The 14,996-nt window shown below is 48.0% G+C and overlaps 1 protein-coding gene across 4 annotated transcripts in view; it reads left to right on the forward strand.

The window, feature by feature from the left end:
• Window positions 1-12,010: 12,010 nt before the first annotated feature.
• Window positions 12,011-14,996, forward strand: part of maptb (microtubule-associated protein tau b) — a 52,374-nt gene continuing 49,388 nt past the window's right edge. Inside the window, exon 1 of one of the 4 annotated variants that reach the window (XM_055657115.1) lies at window positions 12,011-12,303. In XM_055657115.1, coding sequence (XP_055513090.1) covers window positions 12,189-12,303 — 115 coding nt within the window. In that variant the 5' untranslated portion in view covers window positions 12,011-12,188. The remainder of the gene's footprint in view (window positions 12,304-14,996) is intronic. The other 3 variants (XM_055657114.1, XM_055657117.1, XM_055657116.1) reach the window with 3 other exon arrangements.

Here is a 14,996-nt window from a genome sequence, read left to right on the forward strand (position 1 = left end):
CCCTGCACTCCCAGCCCCCTTGGCGACTGACAGTGCGGCCTTCTTTTGCTGAGCGCTCCGTTTCCACAAGGGCTCCATTCCGTGGCTTACCCTGCAGAGTGAGTACTACCCCGGCGTTTGCTCAGAGCAGTCTGGTGTTAAAGCTGGCCAGCGCACTGAGCAGGCAGATAAAGCTGGCAGCAGCAGGCATGGCTGATAGCTGAGGGTTCCTCTGCCAGAGCCTGACGTGAAGTTACACAGCCGATGCCAAGTGTGACCAAACTACCCTGCCCTTGTAGCGAGCTGGGCACAGGCCCTCAGGTGAAGGCCCTGGGGTCTGACTGTGGGTGGGGTCAGGAACTCCACAGTACAGTGGGTAAGGTTAATATACAGAGTAAAGCACGTCCCCTCCCCCCAGCCCCAGCCTCCCCCTGTGCTGACGTAACTGGAGTGCCAGGAATATCCCCAGCATCTGGAGGATGGCAAACAAACAGTTAACGCAAAAAAAACCCCACTTGGCTAATGCATCAACCTAGAACAGTAGTCCAGTGAGGGGCTGCTCATGGAACTGTAACGTGACATATGATGTGTGTGGGATTGTACGTCTGTGATGTTTGTGGACCTGTGCCCTAGTGTCTGTCCGTGTTTGTGGTAATGTATGCAGTGCAAGTCAGTCCCTGCAACATATCGAATGTGGATTGTACCTCAGTATAGATGACTCTATGTGAAAAATAAATGGAATGTGGTCCAGGGCTCTGCAAAGCCACAGCTCAGGAAGAAGGAAGACATTTTAAAGTCACCAGTGCTAAATGTCTCATCATCGAAGCAAATATATGATGGAGACAGAGAAAATAAAGTAAATGGAGACATAAGGAACTGCAGATGCTGGAATCTTGAGCTTTGAGGAATCCACACTTAGGAAAAGGCGAGTACATCAGGGGACCTCAGTCACAACATAATTGTAATGATCTTCAAGAAAGGAGACATGTCGGACTGTGGTAACCGAAGAACATAAAAGAACAAGAACATAGGAATAGGCCAACAGGCCTTCAAGACTATGGCACAATTCATTCTGATTATATCTGATCAATGCGAGCTTTAAATGCTCTTCTGTGCCAGTTCACCATAATAATCAATTCCTCAGGCTATCAAATATTTATCAATCGCCGACTTAATTACTTCTAATTATCCAGTTGCTGCCACATGCTCGTGCAGGGAATTCCAGCATAACCAGGCACCACGGAAGACAGTCCTACACATCTCAGTTTTTAAAGACCGGCCCCTTATGCTGTACTTATGTCCCCTTGTTCAGGACTCTCCTACAACTGAAAACATCCCAACGTTTACTCTGTCAAGCTTTCCTTATGATCTTCTCTTATTGAATAATGCCACCCTCATTCTTCTAAACTTCAAGGAATCCAAACCCAAACTTTTCATCTTCTTTTGATAGGACAACTCTCTCATCCCAGGAATTAGCCTGGTGAAACTCCATTGTAGGTAATGCCCCTGTCCCACTTAGGAAACCTGAACGGAAACCTCTGGAGACTTTGCGCCCCACCCAAGGTTTCCGTGCGGTTCCCGGAGGTTTTTGTCAGTCTTCCTACCTGCTTCCACTACCTGCAACCTCCGGCAACCACCTGCAACCTCCGGGAACGGCTCGGAAACCTTTGGTGGGGCGCAAAGTCTCCAGAGGTTTCCAAGACACCTCATCAACAATACATGCGATATTCCAAGACACCTCATCAACAATCTATATATATGCAACAAGAACTCCCTATTTTAAATTCTAATTCATTTGCGATGAAGCCAAAATGATTTTTACTTGCTTCGCTACTTGTTGGAACTGCCAGCTAGCACTCCATGATGTTTGCACTAGAATACCTAAATCACTTTACTCATTTGCAATATCTCTGCATTTTGATAAGGATCTGCCTTTTGATTCCTGTCACCAAAATACATGACAAATGTAGGTCCCTTACAATCGGAGACAGGTGAATTTACAAATGGAAACAAGGAAATGACAGAACAGTTCAATGAGTACTTTAGTTCTGTCTTCACTAAGGAAGACAAACAATTTTCCAGAAATACTCGGAAATCAAGGATCTAGTGGGAGGGTGGAACTGAAGGGAATCCACATTCATCAGGAAATGGTGTTAGGTAAACTGTTGGGACTGAAGGCAGACCCCAGGGCCTGATGGTCTGCATCCCAAAGGAGGTGCCCACAGAAATCGTGGATGCGTTGATGATCATTTTCCAACTTTCTCTCGACTCTGGATCAGTTCCTGTGGACTGGAGCGTAGCCAATGTAACTCCACTTTTTAAGAAAGGAAAGGGGGAAAACCAGTTAGCCTTACGTCAGTAGTGGGGAAGATGCTTGAGTCGATTGTTAAAGATGTTATAGCAGCGCATTTGAAAAGCAGTGATAGATCAAAGTCACCATGGATTTATGAAGGGGAAATCATACTTGACTAATTTTCTGGAATATTTTGAGGATCTAACAAGTAGAATGGATAAGGGAGAGCCAGTGGATGTGGTGTAACTGGACTTTCAAAAAGCCTTTGACAAGGTCCCACCGAAGAGATTAGTGTGTAAAATTAGAGCACACTAATTGGGGGTAGGGTATTGACATGGATAGAGAACTGGTTGGCAAACAGGAAGCAAAGAGTAGGAATTGATGGGACCTTTTGAGAATGGCAGACAGTGACCAGTGGGGTGCTGAAAGGCTCGATGCTGGGACCCCAGTTATTTACAATATATATTAACGATTTAGACGAAGGAATTAAATGTAACATCTCCAAGTTTGCAGATGACACAAAGCTGGGAGGCAGTGCGAGTTGCGAGGAAGACGCTATGAGGCTGCAAGGTGACTTGAATGGGTTAGATAGATGCATGGCAATTGCAGTATGATGTGGATAAATGTGAGGATATCCACTTTGGTGGCAAGAACAGGAAGGCAGATTATTATCCGAATGGTGTCAGATTAGGAAAAGGAAGGTGCAACGAGACCTGGGTATTCTTGTACATCAGTCACTGAAAGTAAGCATGCAGGTACAGCAGGCAGTGAAGAAAGCTAATGGAATATTGGCCTTCATTGCGAGAGGATTTGAGTTTAGGAGCAAGGAGGTCCTACTGCAGTTGTACAGGTCCCTGGTAAGACCGTACCTGGAGTATTGTGTGCAGTTTTGGTCTCCTAATTTGAGGAAGGACATTATTGCTGATGAGGGAGTGCAGCGTAGATTCACCAGGTTAATTCCCGGGATGGCGGGACTGACATATGATGAAAGAATGGGTCGACTGGAATGTAGACAGATGAGAGGAGATCTTATAGAAACATATAAAATTCTTAGAGGATTGGACAGACTAGATGCAGGAAAAATGTTCCCGATGTTGGGGGAGTCCAGAACCAGGGGTCACAGTTTAAGAATACGGGGTATGACTGAGATGAGGAAAAAAATGTTCACCCAAAGAGTTCTGAATCTGTGGAATTCTCTGCCACAGAAGGCACAGGATGTTTTCAAGAGTGAGTTAGATTTAGTTCTTAGGGCTAAAGAAATCAAGGAATATGCGGAAAAAGTAGGAATGGGGTACTGATTTTAGATGATCAGCTGTGATCATATTGAATGGCTCAAAGGGCCGAATGGCCGACTCCTGCATCTATTTTTCCACGTTTCTATGACCTCTCAGTAAACTCCATTTGCCAATGTTTTGCACACTCTTTCAATTTCTCTATAGTTATAGAACTGCAGTATTTTCACAACATGCCCTTCCACCATTTTTCATATTATCAGCAAATTTGGGAGCAAATTTGTACACTGTTCCTTCCTCTAGATCATTAATCATTAATACAGTTAACAATATGGGCCAAGAATTGATCCCTGCGGTACAGATTGTTATGCTATAACACATTTATATGACATAAATGGCATATAATGCAACTAATGAATCTTGGTAGGATATTTGTATTATGCAGTGCAAAATGTTATAATGCAATTTTGATTGGGAATTAGAGAACCATTTGAAAGTCACATTGGAAATTGATGCTAAAAAAAAAAAGCTGTCTTGGGAAGAAAAACAGTCTAGGAAAAAAAACTGCTTCCATGTAATCTCCCACATTAATCATTGGCTCTAAAGAACACAGCTGCTAACGTCCAATGCCACACTCTGCCAAACAATGTAACATATAGCCATAAATATTTTAAGCTTGCATTCATAAAACTAAACATATTGCTATTGAAAACTCCCTTTCTAATACCAATATCTTTGTCCTTGGCCTCCCCCAATTGCCAAAGTAAGGCCATGCGCAAACTAAAGTAACAGCACCTCATATTCTGCTTGGGTACCTTGCATTGGTATCAACATTGAATTCTCCAACTTTGCCTAATACCCCTGCTACCCCCTCTTTCCAAGGCCCCGGCCCCTGGATGTTCCTCTTTCTTCCACCATCTCCCATCCCAGTCACCATACTCCTTTCTTCCTTTGTATACTAATGCCCCATCCCTGAGTCCCCTCTTTTCTTTTAACTCTCCTTTCCCCTCTCCCCTTCCACATATCTGCTTTACATTTCACTCCTCTCCTCTGACACCCATTTGTCTTTTCACCTCTCGCCTTGTCATACTCAGTCATTTGCCCCCCGTCCCTGAGTCCCCTCTTTTCTTTTAACTCTCCTTTCCCCTCTCCCCTTCCACATATCTGCTTTACATTTCACTCCTCTCCTCTGACACCCATTTGTCTCCTTTTCACCTCTCGCCTTGTCATTTACTTCAGTCATTTGCCAATTAAACCCGTCATCTATATCCACCTATCATTTGCCAGGCTTTGATCCACTCCCACCTCTCATTGACGATATTCTCTTCCCTTCTCTAATCATGCTGAACAAGGATCCCGACCCAAAGTGTGGACTGTCCATTTTCCTCCCTATCTATCTATCTATCTATCTATCTATCTATCTATCTATCTATCTATCATATAAAAGTCTGTGCTGCCGCCTGACCCATTGAGTTCGTCCAGCTGATTATACACCATTCGCATCGTTGAATATCTACAATTTCTATCGCAGATGTCCCGCCTCGGGATTCTTTACATATGCTACTGACCCCTGGTGAACGTGTTCCTTAGCTTGTTTATCCTGTCCACATGAGACGACAACTCCATTAGAATTGCTCTTATTTCAGTTGAAGGCACTGGTAGAAACTTATGTCCTATGTTGTCTACCTTCAACCATTGTATTTGGCTTCCCTTTCTATCACATTGTGTCCCTTACCATACCGTGGGGACTCTTTAATCATGATACTCTTTCCCCTTCTCCCCCCCCCCCTCCTTCCTCTTCCCTCCCATTTCCCCCTCCCTCTCCCAAATCTAAAATAGACCCTTTTCCCTCCTGGGTGGATTCCCCCATCCCACCCTCCCCCACTGTTCCACGAAGCGATCCCCTGATGCATTCCATCCCAAATCGTTTTCCTTCAACGATTCCCCCTCTTCTCACCCCCCCCCCCCTCCTCCAACCTGCTAGGGGGGTTTAATGTGATTGTGATCCGATCAAAATGTAAATTACCCAAATCCTCCATGATAATTGCAATTCCGTTCAAACATGCCCTTCTTCCTTTTGATTCGCTGCTCCTTCCTATCAGCTTCCAACACACTTCAAAACAAAGTTGCAAGACAGGAACACTGAACTTTTCACCTCAATGGGATATCACAGCAAGTGCTTCAACAGGAGGGGGAGGACCAATTTATGCTCTGACCCATTGATAGGTCACATGTTGAGGACACAAGGAACTGCATGTGCTAGTTTACAAAAAAAGAACACAGTGCTGGAGTAACTCAGTGGGTCAGGCAGTATATCTGGAGGAGACAGGCACAAATATGGGGTCTACAGAAAACTTCCACCCATGTCTCCATTCCCTGCTATCTGTCTCATTACAAACGTTAGACACATCCAAATAAACAACAATATTGTTTTTATTATTAACAGTTATTTACAACTCAGGATTTGTTGATTTTGGCATTTAATTTCAAGTCATAAAATCATTCCACATGGAAGAAGAAACACCAACTCATCAATGCTGACCAAGATGCCTATCTAGACTAGTCCCATTTGCCTGTGTTTGACCCATATCCCTCTATACCTTTCCATATCCAAGTACCTGTCCAAATGTCTTATAAACATTGTATTTGTACCTGAATCTACAGCTTCCCTGCCAGCCCATTTTACCTGCCCACTATCCTCTGTGTGAAAAATATGCTCCTCTGTTCCTTGAATCTTTACATCCCCATCTTAAATGTACATATACTGCCCAGGCTTGTTACACAATTACTGTCTATTTCTCCCTCACCATTTTATGCAATTGCTCCTTCAATTCTCTCTGATTTATTAAAGCTCTTGGAGCTCTCTACCCTCCTGGTTAGTTTTGCTCCTGTCTACATCCCTAGTTACATGATTTACTAGGACACTGGTCCCAACATGGTTCAGGTGGAGCCCATCTCAAAGGAACCAATCTCTCCAGGTTACCCCAGTCAATGTCATACAATTCAGAACCCATCCCTACCACATCATGCTTTGAGCCTGCCATTTACCTCTGTTAACCAATTTACCCTTTGCTAATTTGCACGTGTCTTAGGTAACAATCCTGCCATTATCACCCTTGTGGTTCTGCTTTTCAATTTTGCCCCGAGCTCCTCATAATGTGCAAACTTCAGTAAAATCTCCTCCCTTGTCAGACCTTGTTCACACTAATGTGCCCTGATTTTAAACTCTTCACTGGACAGAAAAGGCAGGAAACAAAGCAAAAGAAAAACACCCTGTAATCGTTCTGTTACTTGATGGCAAGCGGTGGCCTTGTGCTGACCAGGCAGCTGTCTCCTATTGCCATGCCTCACTCTCCGACAACTCTGCTGCTGGTCTATGAGGGTCTGCACCCCCAGGCCCTCTTCCCTCATCTGCTACCACTGCCGGGTGTCTCCCTGCTGTCTGCCAAATAGAAAGTCATCAGTAATGGCTGGAAGAGCTGTTCCCTGAACCACAGTCTGGATTCTGTAAATCTAGAAGCATAGTAGGTATGATCTTCGCTATGTGACAGCTCCACGGACAATACAGGGAACAGCATGGTTAGAGATACAACATGGAAACAGGCTTTTCGGCTCACCGAGTCCATGAAGACCATCGATCACCCGTTCACAGTAGTTCTATGATATTCCATTTCCTCATCCACAGCCTGTATACTAGCGACAATATACAGAGGTCAACCAACCTACAAACCCGCACGTCCTTGGGATGTGGGAGGAAACCGGAGCACCCAGAGGAAACCCACGCGGTCACAGGAGAATGTGCAAACTCTACAGAGACAGCACCCGAGGTCAGGATTGAACCTGGGTCTCTGGCGCTGTGAGGCAGCAGCTCTACCAGTTGCACCACTGTGCTGCAATGGTCTTCACCAATCTCATTGAAGACTTTGATTATATTAACTGAGAGTGACTGTGGAATATTCTCCTCAAAGTGGCATGCAAGCTGTGATGTTAGCCAATGGATCTACAACAGAACTGATCTCAGTCAAGACCAGTGACAAACATGGCTGCATCATTGCCACAGCACTTTTCTCAATGAAATGTTCACTTTGCCTCCTGTAAAAGAGTGGAGCAAATCTTCAGAACAAATGGGAAAACTGTCCCATGGCAACTGCACTCCAGAACCTAGGTACAATGTACAGGCAGCACTGGCTCTTGATCAGATGATCAGCTCCATAGCCTTGTCAATACTCTCCCTAAAGCATGTGGGGAAAATGGGCCTTATCTTAAACATTCCTCTACCAACCTGTTCTTGCTGCACCACACTGCCCTCTGACAATAATGTTTCTGAGTAACATCAATCACTTATCTATATCTCAGTAGACAACATTTAAGGCAAACATGGATGATGAAGTTCATAACTGTCTTCAATCCAACATTACAGCCTGTGGGCAATTTAGGAAGAGGGGGTTTAAAGGGCAAGACCTCAGGTCTGGCATGAACCTCATGATCTACCATACAGCAGTGATCCCTGCATTCAATATCCTCTTAATTCCTAATCTATTTCTAGCAGACATCCCAGGGCACAGGACAAATGCCATCAGTGCTGCCCTGCAAAATCCTCCAATGTCACCCTCCTCTTCCTGGTTACTGATGGTCAACTTCATTCAACAGATCATATTGTTTGCATACCAGAGTCCTGAAATAGGCATTTCATTCCAAGTTTGACCTGTGAAGAAACGACCAGGTGGATAACGGAAATGTTTCTAAGGTGTGCTCAAAGCCACCTTGACATACTGTTAACAAAACATCCCAACAGACCATTGGCCATAAACACTCAACCTTTTAGAAAGAGGATTCAGGACGGGAATGAGAACCTGGACTCTGTGCCTGAGGACCTCAAGAGGGCATGCGTAAGTTGCAGAAGAAAGCTCCACCTCACAAGATACCGGCATGCCTATTCCAATTGCCACCCCTGCCTTACCTGTGGAAATACCTGCGGTTCCACACTGGCCTCAGCAGCCACCTCAGAACCCACAAAAACCCGAGTTATCCTTGATACAAACAGATTGCCTGAGAAAACCTGGGTCAGGGTATGTCTGTGGAACTGTGTGTGCATAACGCCATTTCAATCAATGTGTGCAACACCACCTCCGTCAGTGTGTGTGTGAGGGAGAGACAGCACCTGAGTCAGTGTGTGTGTGTGTGTGTGTGTGTGCGACTCCACCTCAGTCAATGTGTATGTGTGTGAGACCCCACCTTAGTCAGTGTGTGTGTGGGATACTACCTCACTGTGTGTGTGTGTGTGAAACCCCACCTTAGTCCATGAGTGTGTGTGTAATTCACCACGTCAACGTGTGTATGTGTGAGAGACACCACATCAATCTATGTGTGTGTGTGAGATTCACCACCTTAGTTAATGTGTGAATGTGTGAGACATCACCTCGGTCAGGAGGGTGTGTGTGTGTGTGTGGAGGCAAGGAAGCACAATGCTGGAGCTCTGACAGATATTTCTGCATCTTTGCTTCTGGGTGATGTAAAAGTTATTATTTTAATGGCAGCAGGGATAAGCCAAGTACTGAAAGGCTGGTGAGTTTTACATCAGTGGTAGCGAAACTTCTGGAGATAAACCTAAGGGACAGAAATTGGAATGATAGGGATTGTCAACATGGCTTTGTTCATGGGAATTCGCACAAAATTGATGAGGTTTTTGAGGAGGTAACTAACCATATTGATGAGAGGAGTGCAGTAGATGTTGACTACATAAATGTCTGTAAGACATTTGACAAAGTCAAATAAGGCTTGATAAAGGCTTGGTCAAAATGATCCAGGGAAGGCTAGCAAATTGGATCCAAAATAGGGTTGGTAATAGGAGGCAGAAGGTGATTGATTTTCTAATTGGATGTCTGTGAAGAGTAACGTACCATAAACATCAGTGGTGTGATCGCTGATGTTTGTGAAATGCATCAAGAATCTGAATGCAACTGTGCGAGGTATGCAGATACACAAAAAAATTGGGGGCAACAGCATTATATTGGTCAGTTGGAAGGTTGAGTGGAACATAGGTCAATGGATAATTCTACAAGTGAGAAGGGATGCATTTTGGGCTGGGGGTAGAGTAAATAATAGGGTATTGGGGAATGTTAATGACAAGAGAGACCAAGTCCGTGGATCTCTGAAAGTAGCAGCACAGATAGGTGATGGAGAAGGCATGTTGGATGCTTAAACTCCTTAGCCAGGGCATTAAATGTGAGAGCTGGGATATCAATGTGAGGACTTTATAAAACATTGGATAGGCCATACAAGAGGTACTATGTGCAGTTACAGTCCCCACAATGCAGGGAGGATCTGACAACACTGGAGAGAGTGCAGAGGAGATTCACCAGGGCATGGCCTGAAATTGAGCTTTCTGGTTATGGGAGGATTAAAAGATATTTGTTGTCATTAGAGCTGAGCTGACATCATCGAGATGTGTGGAATTGTGAGGGGGTTGCTGTGGTAGATAGCAAAAGTATTTTTTCTCCTGCTGGGAAAAGAGGGCATTAGTTTCAGGTGAGAGCATGGAGGGTTAAAGGGGATCTGTGGAGGAATCTTTCAGCCAGAGAGTGGCTGAAGTCTGGAATGCATTGTCTGAAGAGCAGCTGGATGCATTGGCTCATACAGGAAGCATTTCAACAAATTGGCAAGACACTAAAGGCTATACATTAATGCAGGCAAATTAAATTATAGCCATAGAGCGTGGAAACAGGCCCTTCGGCCCAACTTGCCCACATATCCCTTCTACACTAGTCTTACCCCTGCTTACATTTGCCCAATATCCCTTTAAACTTATCCTATTCATAGAAACATAGACTCATAGAAAATAGGTGCAGGTGTAGGCCATTCGGCCCTTCGAGCCTGCACTGCCATTCAATATGATCATGGCTGATCATCCAACTCAGTATCCTGTACCTGCCTTCTCTCCATACCCCCTGATCCCTTTAGCCACATCTAACTCCCTCTTAAATATAGCCAATGAACTGGCCTCAACTACCTTCTGTGGCAGAGAATTCCAGAGATTCACCACTCTCTGTGTGAAAAATGTTTTTCTCATCTCGGTCCTAAAAGATTTCCCCCTTATCCTTAAACTGTGACCCCTTGTTCTGGACTTCCCCAACATCGGGAACAATCTTCCTGCATCTAGCCTGTCCAACCCCTTAAGAATTTTGTAAGTTTCTATAAGATCCCCCCTCAATCTTCTAAATTCTAGCGAGTACAAGCCGAGCCTATCCAGTCTTTTTTCACATGAAAGTCCTAGCTGTCAGAGTTGGTATAGATATGTAGAATAGGTGGCTTGGGCATGGTGGGCCGAAGTGTCCTGCTGTGACCTCTTTGTATGTGGAACTATACCCCAGTTCCTTAGTGTGTGTGTGACTGTGCCTCAGTGTGTGTGTGTCGCTTATTTACCGCAGTTCTTCTCAATTCTGCGGGTTGGGTTCCACCGTGAGCCTCACTCCCAATGGTCACTCAGGCCCGTGGTCTCCCCGCGTTGACGGGCGACTTGCACATGGAGGACGGTGGGGCTGGGACGGACTTGTCTGAGATCCCATTCCTGGCGATGGCATCGAGTGAAGCGCGTCTTCGGGCAGTAGAACTGTGGCCCCGGAGCGAGAGTGTGGGGAGGGGCCGGGGTGGGGTGTTGAGGGTTACGGGACGACCCACCACGGCCCAGGTAGCGGGCACCCGGGGAGGAGGGTTATGTGAGGCCCCATCATATTGAGCGGGCACCCCGGGTGGGGCAATGTGTGGAGGCATCCCACGGCCGGTTGGTGCGCTGGCACTCAGCCGGGGTAGGTAGATGCAGGGTCCCTGGGGTGGGTACAATGGCACCCTGGGGTGGGTACATTGGCACCCCGGTGTGGCTGGGTGCGGGGCCCGGGATGGGGTGGATGCACTGGCACCCCTGGGTGGGTGCACTGGCACCCCTGGGTGGGTGCACTGGCACCCCTGGGTGGATGCACTGGCACCCCTGGGTGGGTGCACTGGCACCCCGGGGTGGATGCACTGGCACCCCTGGGTGGATGCACTGGCACCCCTGGGTGGGTGCACTGGCACCCCTGGGTGGATGCACTGGCACCCCTGGGTGGATGCACTGGCACCCCTGGGTGGATGCACTGGCACCCCTGGGTGGATGCACTGGCACCCCTGGGTGGATGCACTGGCACCCCTGGGGTGGGTGCACTGGCACCCCTGGGTGGATGCACTGGCACCCCTGGGTGGATGCACTGGCACCCCGGGGTGGGTGCACTGGCACCCCTGGGTGGATGCACTGGCACCCCTGGCTGGGTGTACTGGCACCCCGGGGTGTGCGCACGGACCGCGCGTGGGGTGGGTGCGTTGGCATCCAATGATGCACTGGGTGCGGGGCCCGGGTGCACGGGCACCCTAGGGTGCAGCCCCCGGCCTCCCCAGCTCCGGGCCGGCAGCAGGGGCGAGGGCGAGGGCGAGGGGCTACGTACGGGAGGGGCACGTGTGCGGCGAGTCTGCGCCGCAGATCCCGTAGCGGAGATCCGTCACTCGCCGGAGAGCTGCGCCGTTCCGCAATAAGATGAGTACCGGGCTGTAGCGGCTCTCTCTCTCTCTCTCTCTCTCCCTCCCTCCCTCCTCCTCCTCATCCTCCTCCTCCCAGCGCCTGTGTGTGCAGCCAGCGACAGCAGAAGCCGGTGGCGATGGAGGCAGCGGCGGGGCAGCGGGCAGAGAGCGGGCACAACCTCCCGGGCACGGGCAATGCAGCGGAGAGTGCGGGCGGGGCGGCTCCACCACCACCTCCACCTCCAACAAAAGGTCAGTGTGGAGACAACCCCCCCTCCTTAAAGACGGCGGAATGTTCTGGCAAAGAGACAGCGCGTTGCCGCAGTTTTGCTGCCTCGGCTTGTCCGGTGGTCGGTGCTGAAGGAGACGCGGACTGAGAGGCAGATGTGATCCCCATCACCCGAGCCCCCAAACCCCGCACCCGAGCCTCCAGCCCCCTCCATCTAGCCCCAACACCGTGCGCCCGTCCCCACCCCAACACCGCCCTTTCTCCACCCCCGGCGCCATCGCACCCTCTCTGCCCGCTTCTCCCTGCCATCCCGCACCCTCCACCTCGCCCCGTCTGCTCCGACCCCACACACCCCTCCCCCGAGCCAGTTCCCACACCCTCTTCCCCCGGGTCCCGCTGTCTTGTGCCGCCGCATAGAGGGAGCGCCACACCCCCACACGGGCGGGCAGGGCAGGGCAGGGTGGATGGAGAGCGCTCCCCTACTCAAACCCGCCCACGCCAAGAGTTGGTGCGGAGTAAGAGACAAAGGGGTTTGACAGTAACAGGTAGCGTCGTCTAATGTGCCCATAGACTGCCCGCTCCCCCTCTCTCTAACTGCAGCAACAGAGGCTGGGGGGGGGGGGGGGGGGGGCAACATCTAAATCCGTGAACAGCTTGGGTGGGTGAAACGACGAGCTACAGGGTGCAAGGAGTTAATTCTCCATCTCGCCCCTCAATTATAGTCATTGATTGAAATTCGTGAAGCTGCCCATTGATGCGGCGTTTGTATAGACGGGGCTGGAGTAAACAGCCCTGCACAGAGATGGCTGTGAGGGCGGATTTGTACTGTGAATTCCTTTGTGCTGCCACCGCCCATCACTACTGCATTCATCGAGCCAAGATCTGTATTCATCAGCCCAGAGGGCGAAATTAAGGTTGACTATTCACAGTTGGGTTTCCATTCATCCACCAGTCAGTTCCTGGCGACCTTTAGGAATATAATAATGTCAGCTTTTTAGGTGGCGCAGTTGGCAGAGCTGCTGCCCCACAGACCCGGGTACAAAACCAACCTCGGGTACCGTCAGTGTGGACTTTACACACTCTCTCTGTTCCCGCGTGGGTTCCCCCCAGTGACAGATTCCACTCGCAGTTCAAAGGCGTGTGGGTTGGGAGATGAATAGACGTCTGTAAACTACCTCTAGTGTAGTCGAGAGAGGATGTGATCAGGGAGTGGAGTGAATGGAAACAAAATGGGATCAGCATAGGACTGGAGTAAATGGGTGGTTGATGGTCATTGTGGACTAGATGGCCTTTTCTATGCTGTACCTCTGTGAATGTGGCCATTCAAGGGACCTATCTGATGCACATGAGGCTGGAGCCCTATCTATACACCTCACTCCTACCTACCTTAAGCGTGTCCCATCTTAACCTTCTCTACTCCAGGGATAATAGACCTCGTCTCTCCACATAAATGAACTTCTCCATCCCAGGCAATATAGAAACATAGAAAATAGGTGTAGGAGTACGCCATTCGGCCCTTTGAGCCAGCACTGCCATTCAATATGATCATGGCTGATCATCCACAATCAGTGCCCCGTTCTGGCTTTCCCCCCATATCCCTTGATTCCCTTACCCCTAAGAGCTAAATCTAACACTCTCTTGAAAACATCCAGAATTGGCCTCCAGTGTCTTCCTCATATTCACAATTCTCTGGGTGAAAATGTTTTTCCTCATCTCAGTCCTAAATGGCCTACCCCTTATTCTTAAACTGTGACCCCTGGTTCTGGACTCCCCCAACATCGGGAATGTTTTTACTGCATCTACCCTGTCCAATTCTCTAAGAATTTTATATGTTTCTATAAGATCCCCTCTCATCCTAAATTCCAGCGAATACACGCCCAGTCGACCCATTCTTTTATCATATGTCAGTCCCGCCATCCCGAGAATTAACCTGGTGAACCTACGCTGCATTCCCTCAATAGCAATAATGTCCTTCCCCAAATTAGGAGACCAAAATTGCACACAATACTCCAGATGCGGTCTCACCAGATCCCTGTACAACTGCAGTGGGACCTCCTTGCTCCTAAACTCAAATCCTCTCGCAATGAAGGCCAATATGCCATTAACTTTCTTCATTGCCTGTTGTACCTGCATGGTTACTTTCAGTGACTGATGTACAAGCACATCCAGATCTCGTTGCACCTTCTCTTCTCCTAACCTGACACCATTCAGATAATAATCTGCTTTTCTGTTCTTGCCACGAAAGTGGATAACCTCACATTTATCCACATTATACTGCATTTGCCATGTTTCTGCCCACTTACCCAACCTATCCAAGTCACCCTGCAGTCTCATAGCATCCTCCTCGCAGCTCACACTGCCACCCAGCTTTATGTCATCCGCAAACTTAAGAGATATTACATTTAATTCCCTCGTCTAAACTGTTAATATATATTGTAAGTAACTGGGATCCCAGCAGCGAGCCTTGCGGCACCCCACCAGCCACTGCCTGCCATTCTGAAAAGGACCTTTCCTACTCTTTGATTTGTGTCTGCCAACCAGTTCTCTATCCATGTCAATACCCTACCCCCAAAACCATGTGCTCTAATTTTGCACACTAATCTCTTGTGTGGGACCTTGTCAAAGTCTTTTGGGAAGTCCAGATACACCACATCCACTGGCTCTCCCTTATCCATTCTACTTGTTACATCCTCAAAAAAATCCAAAATATTAGTCA

The sequence above is a fragment of the Leucoraja erinacea genome, chromosome 27 (genome assembly GCF_028641065.1).
Source record: "Leucoraja erinacea ecotype New England chromosome 27, Leri_hhj_1, whole genome shotgun sequence".
Classification (NCBI taxonomy): domain Eukaryota; kingdom Metazoa; phylum Chordata; class Chondrichthyes; order Rajiformes; family Rajidae; genus Leucoraja; species Leucoraja erinaceus.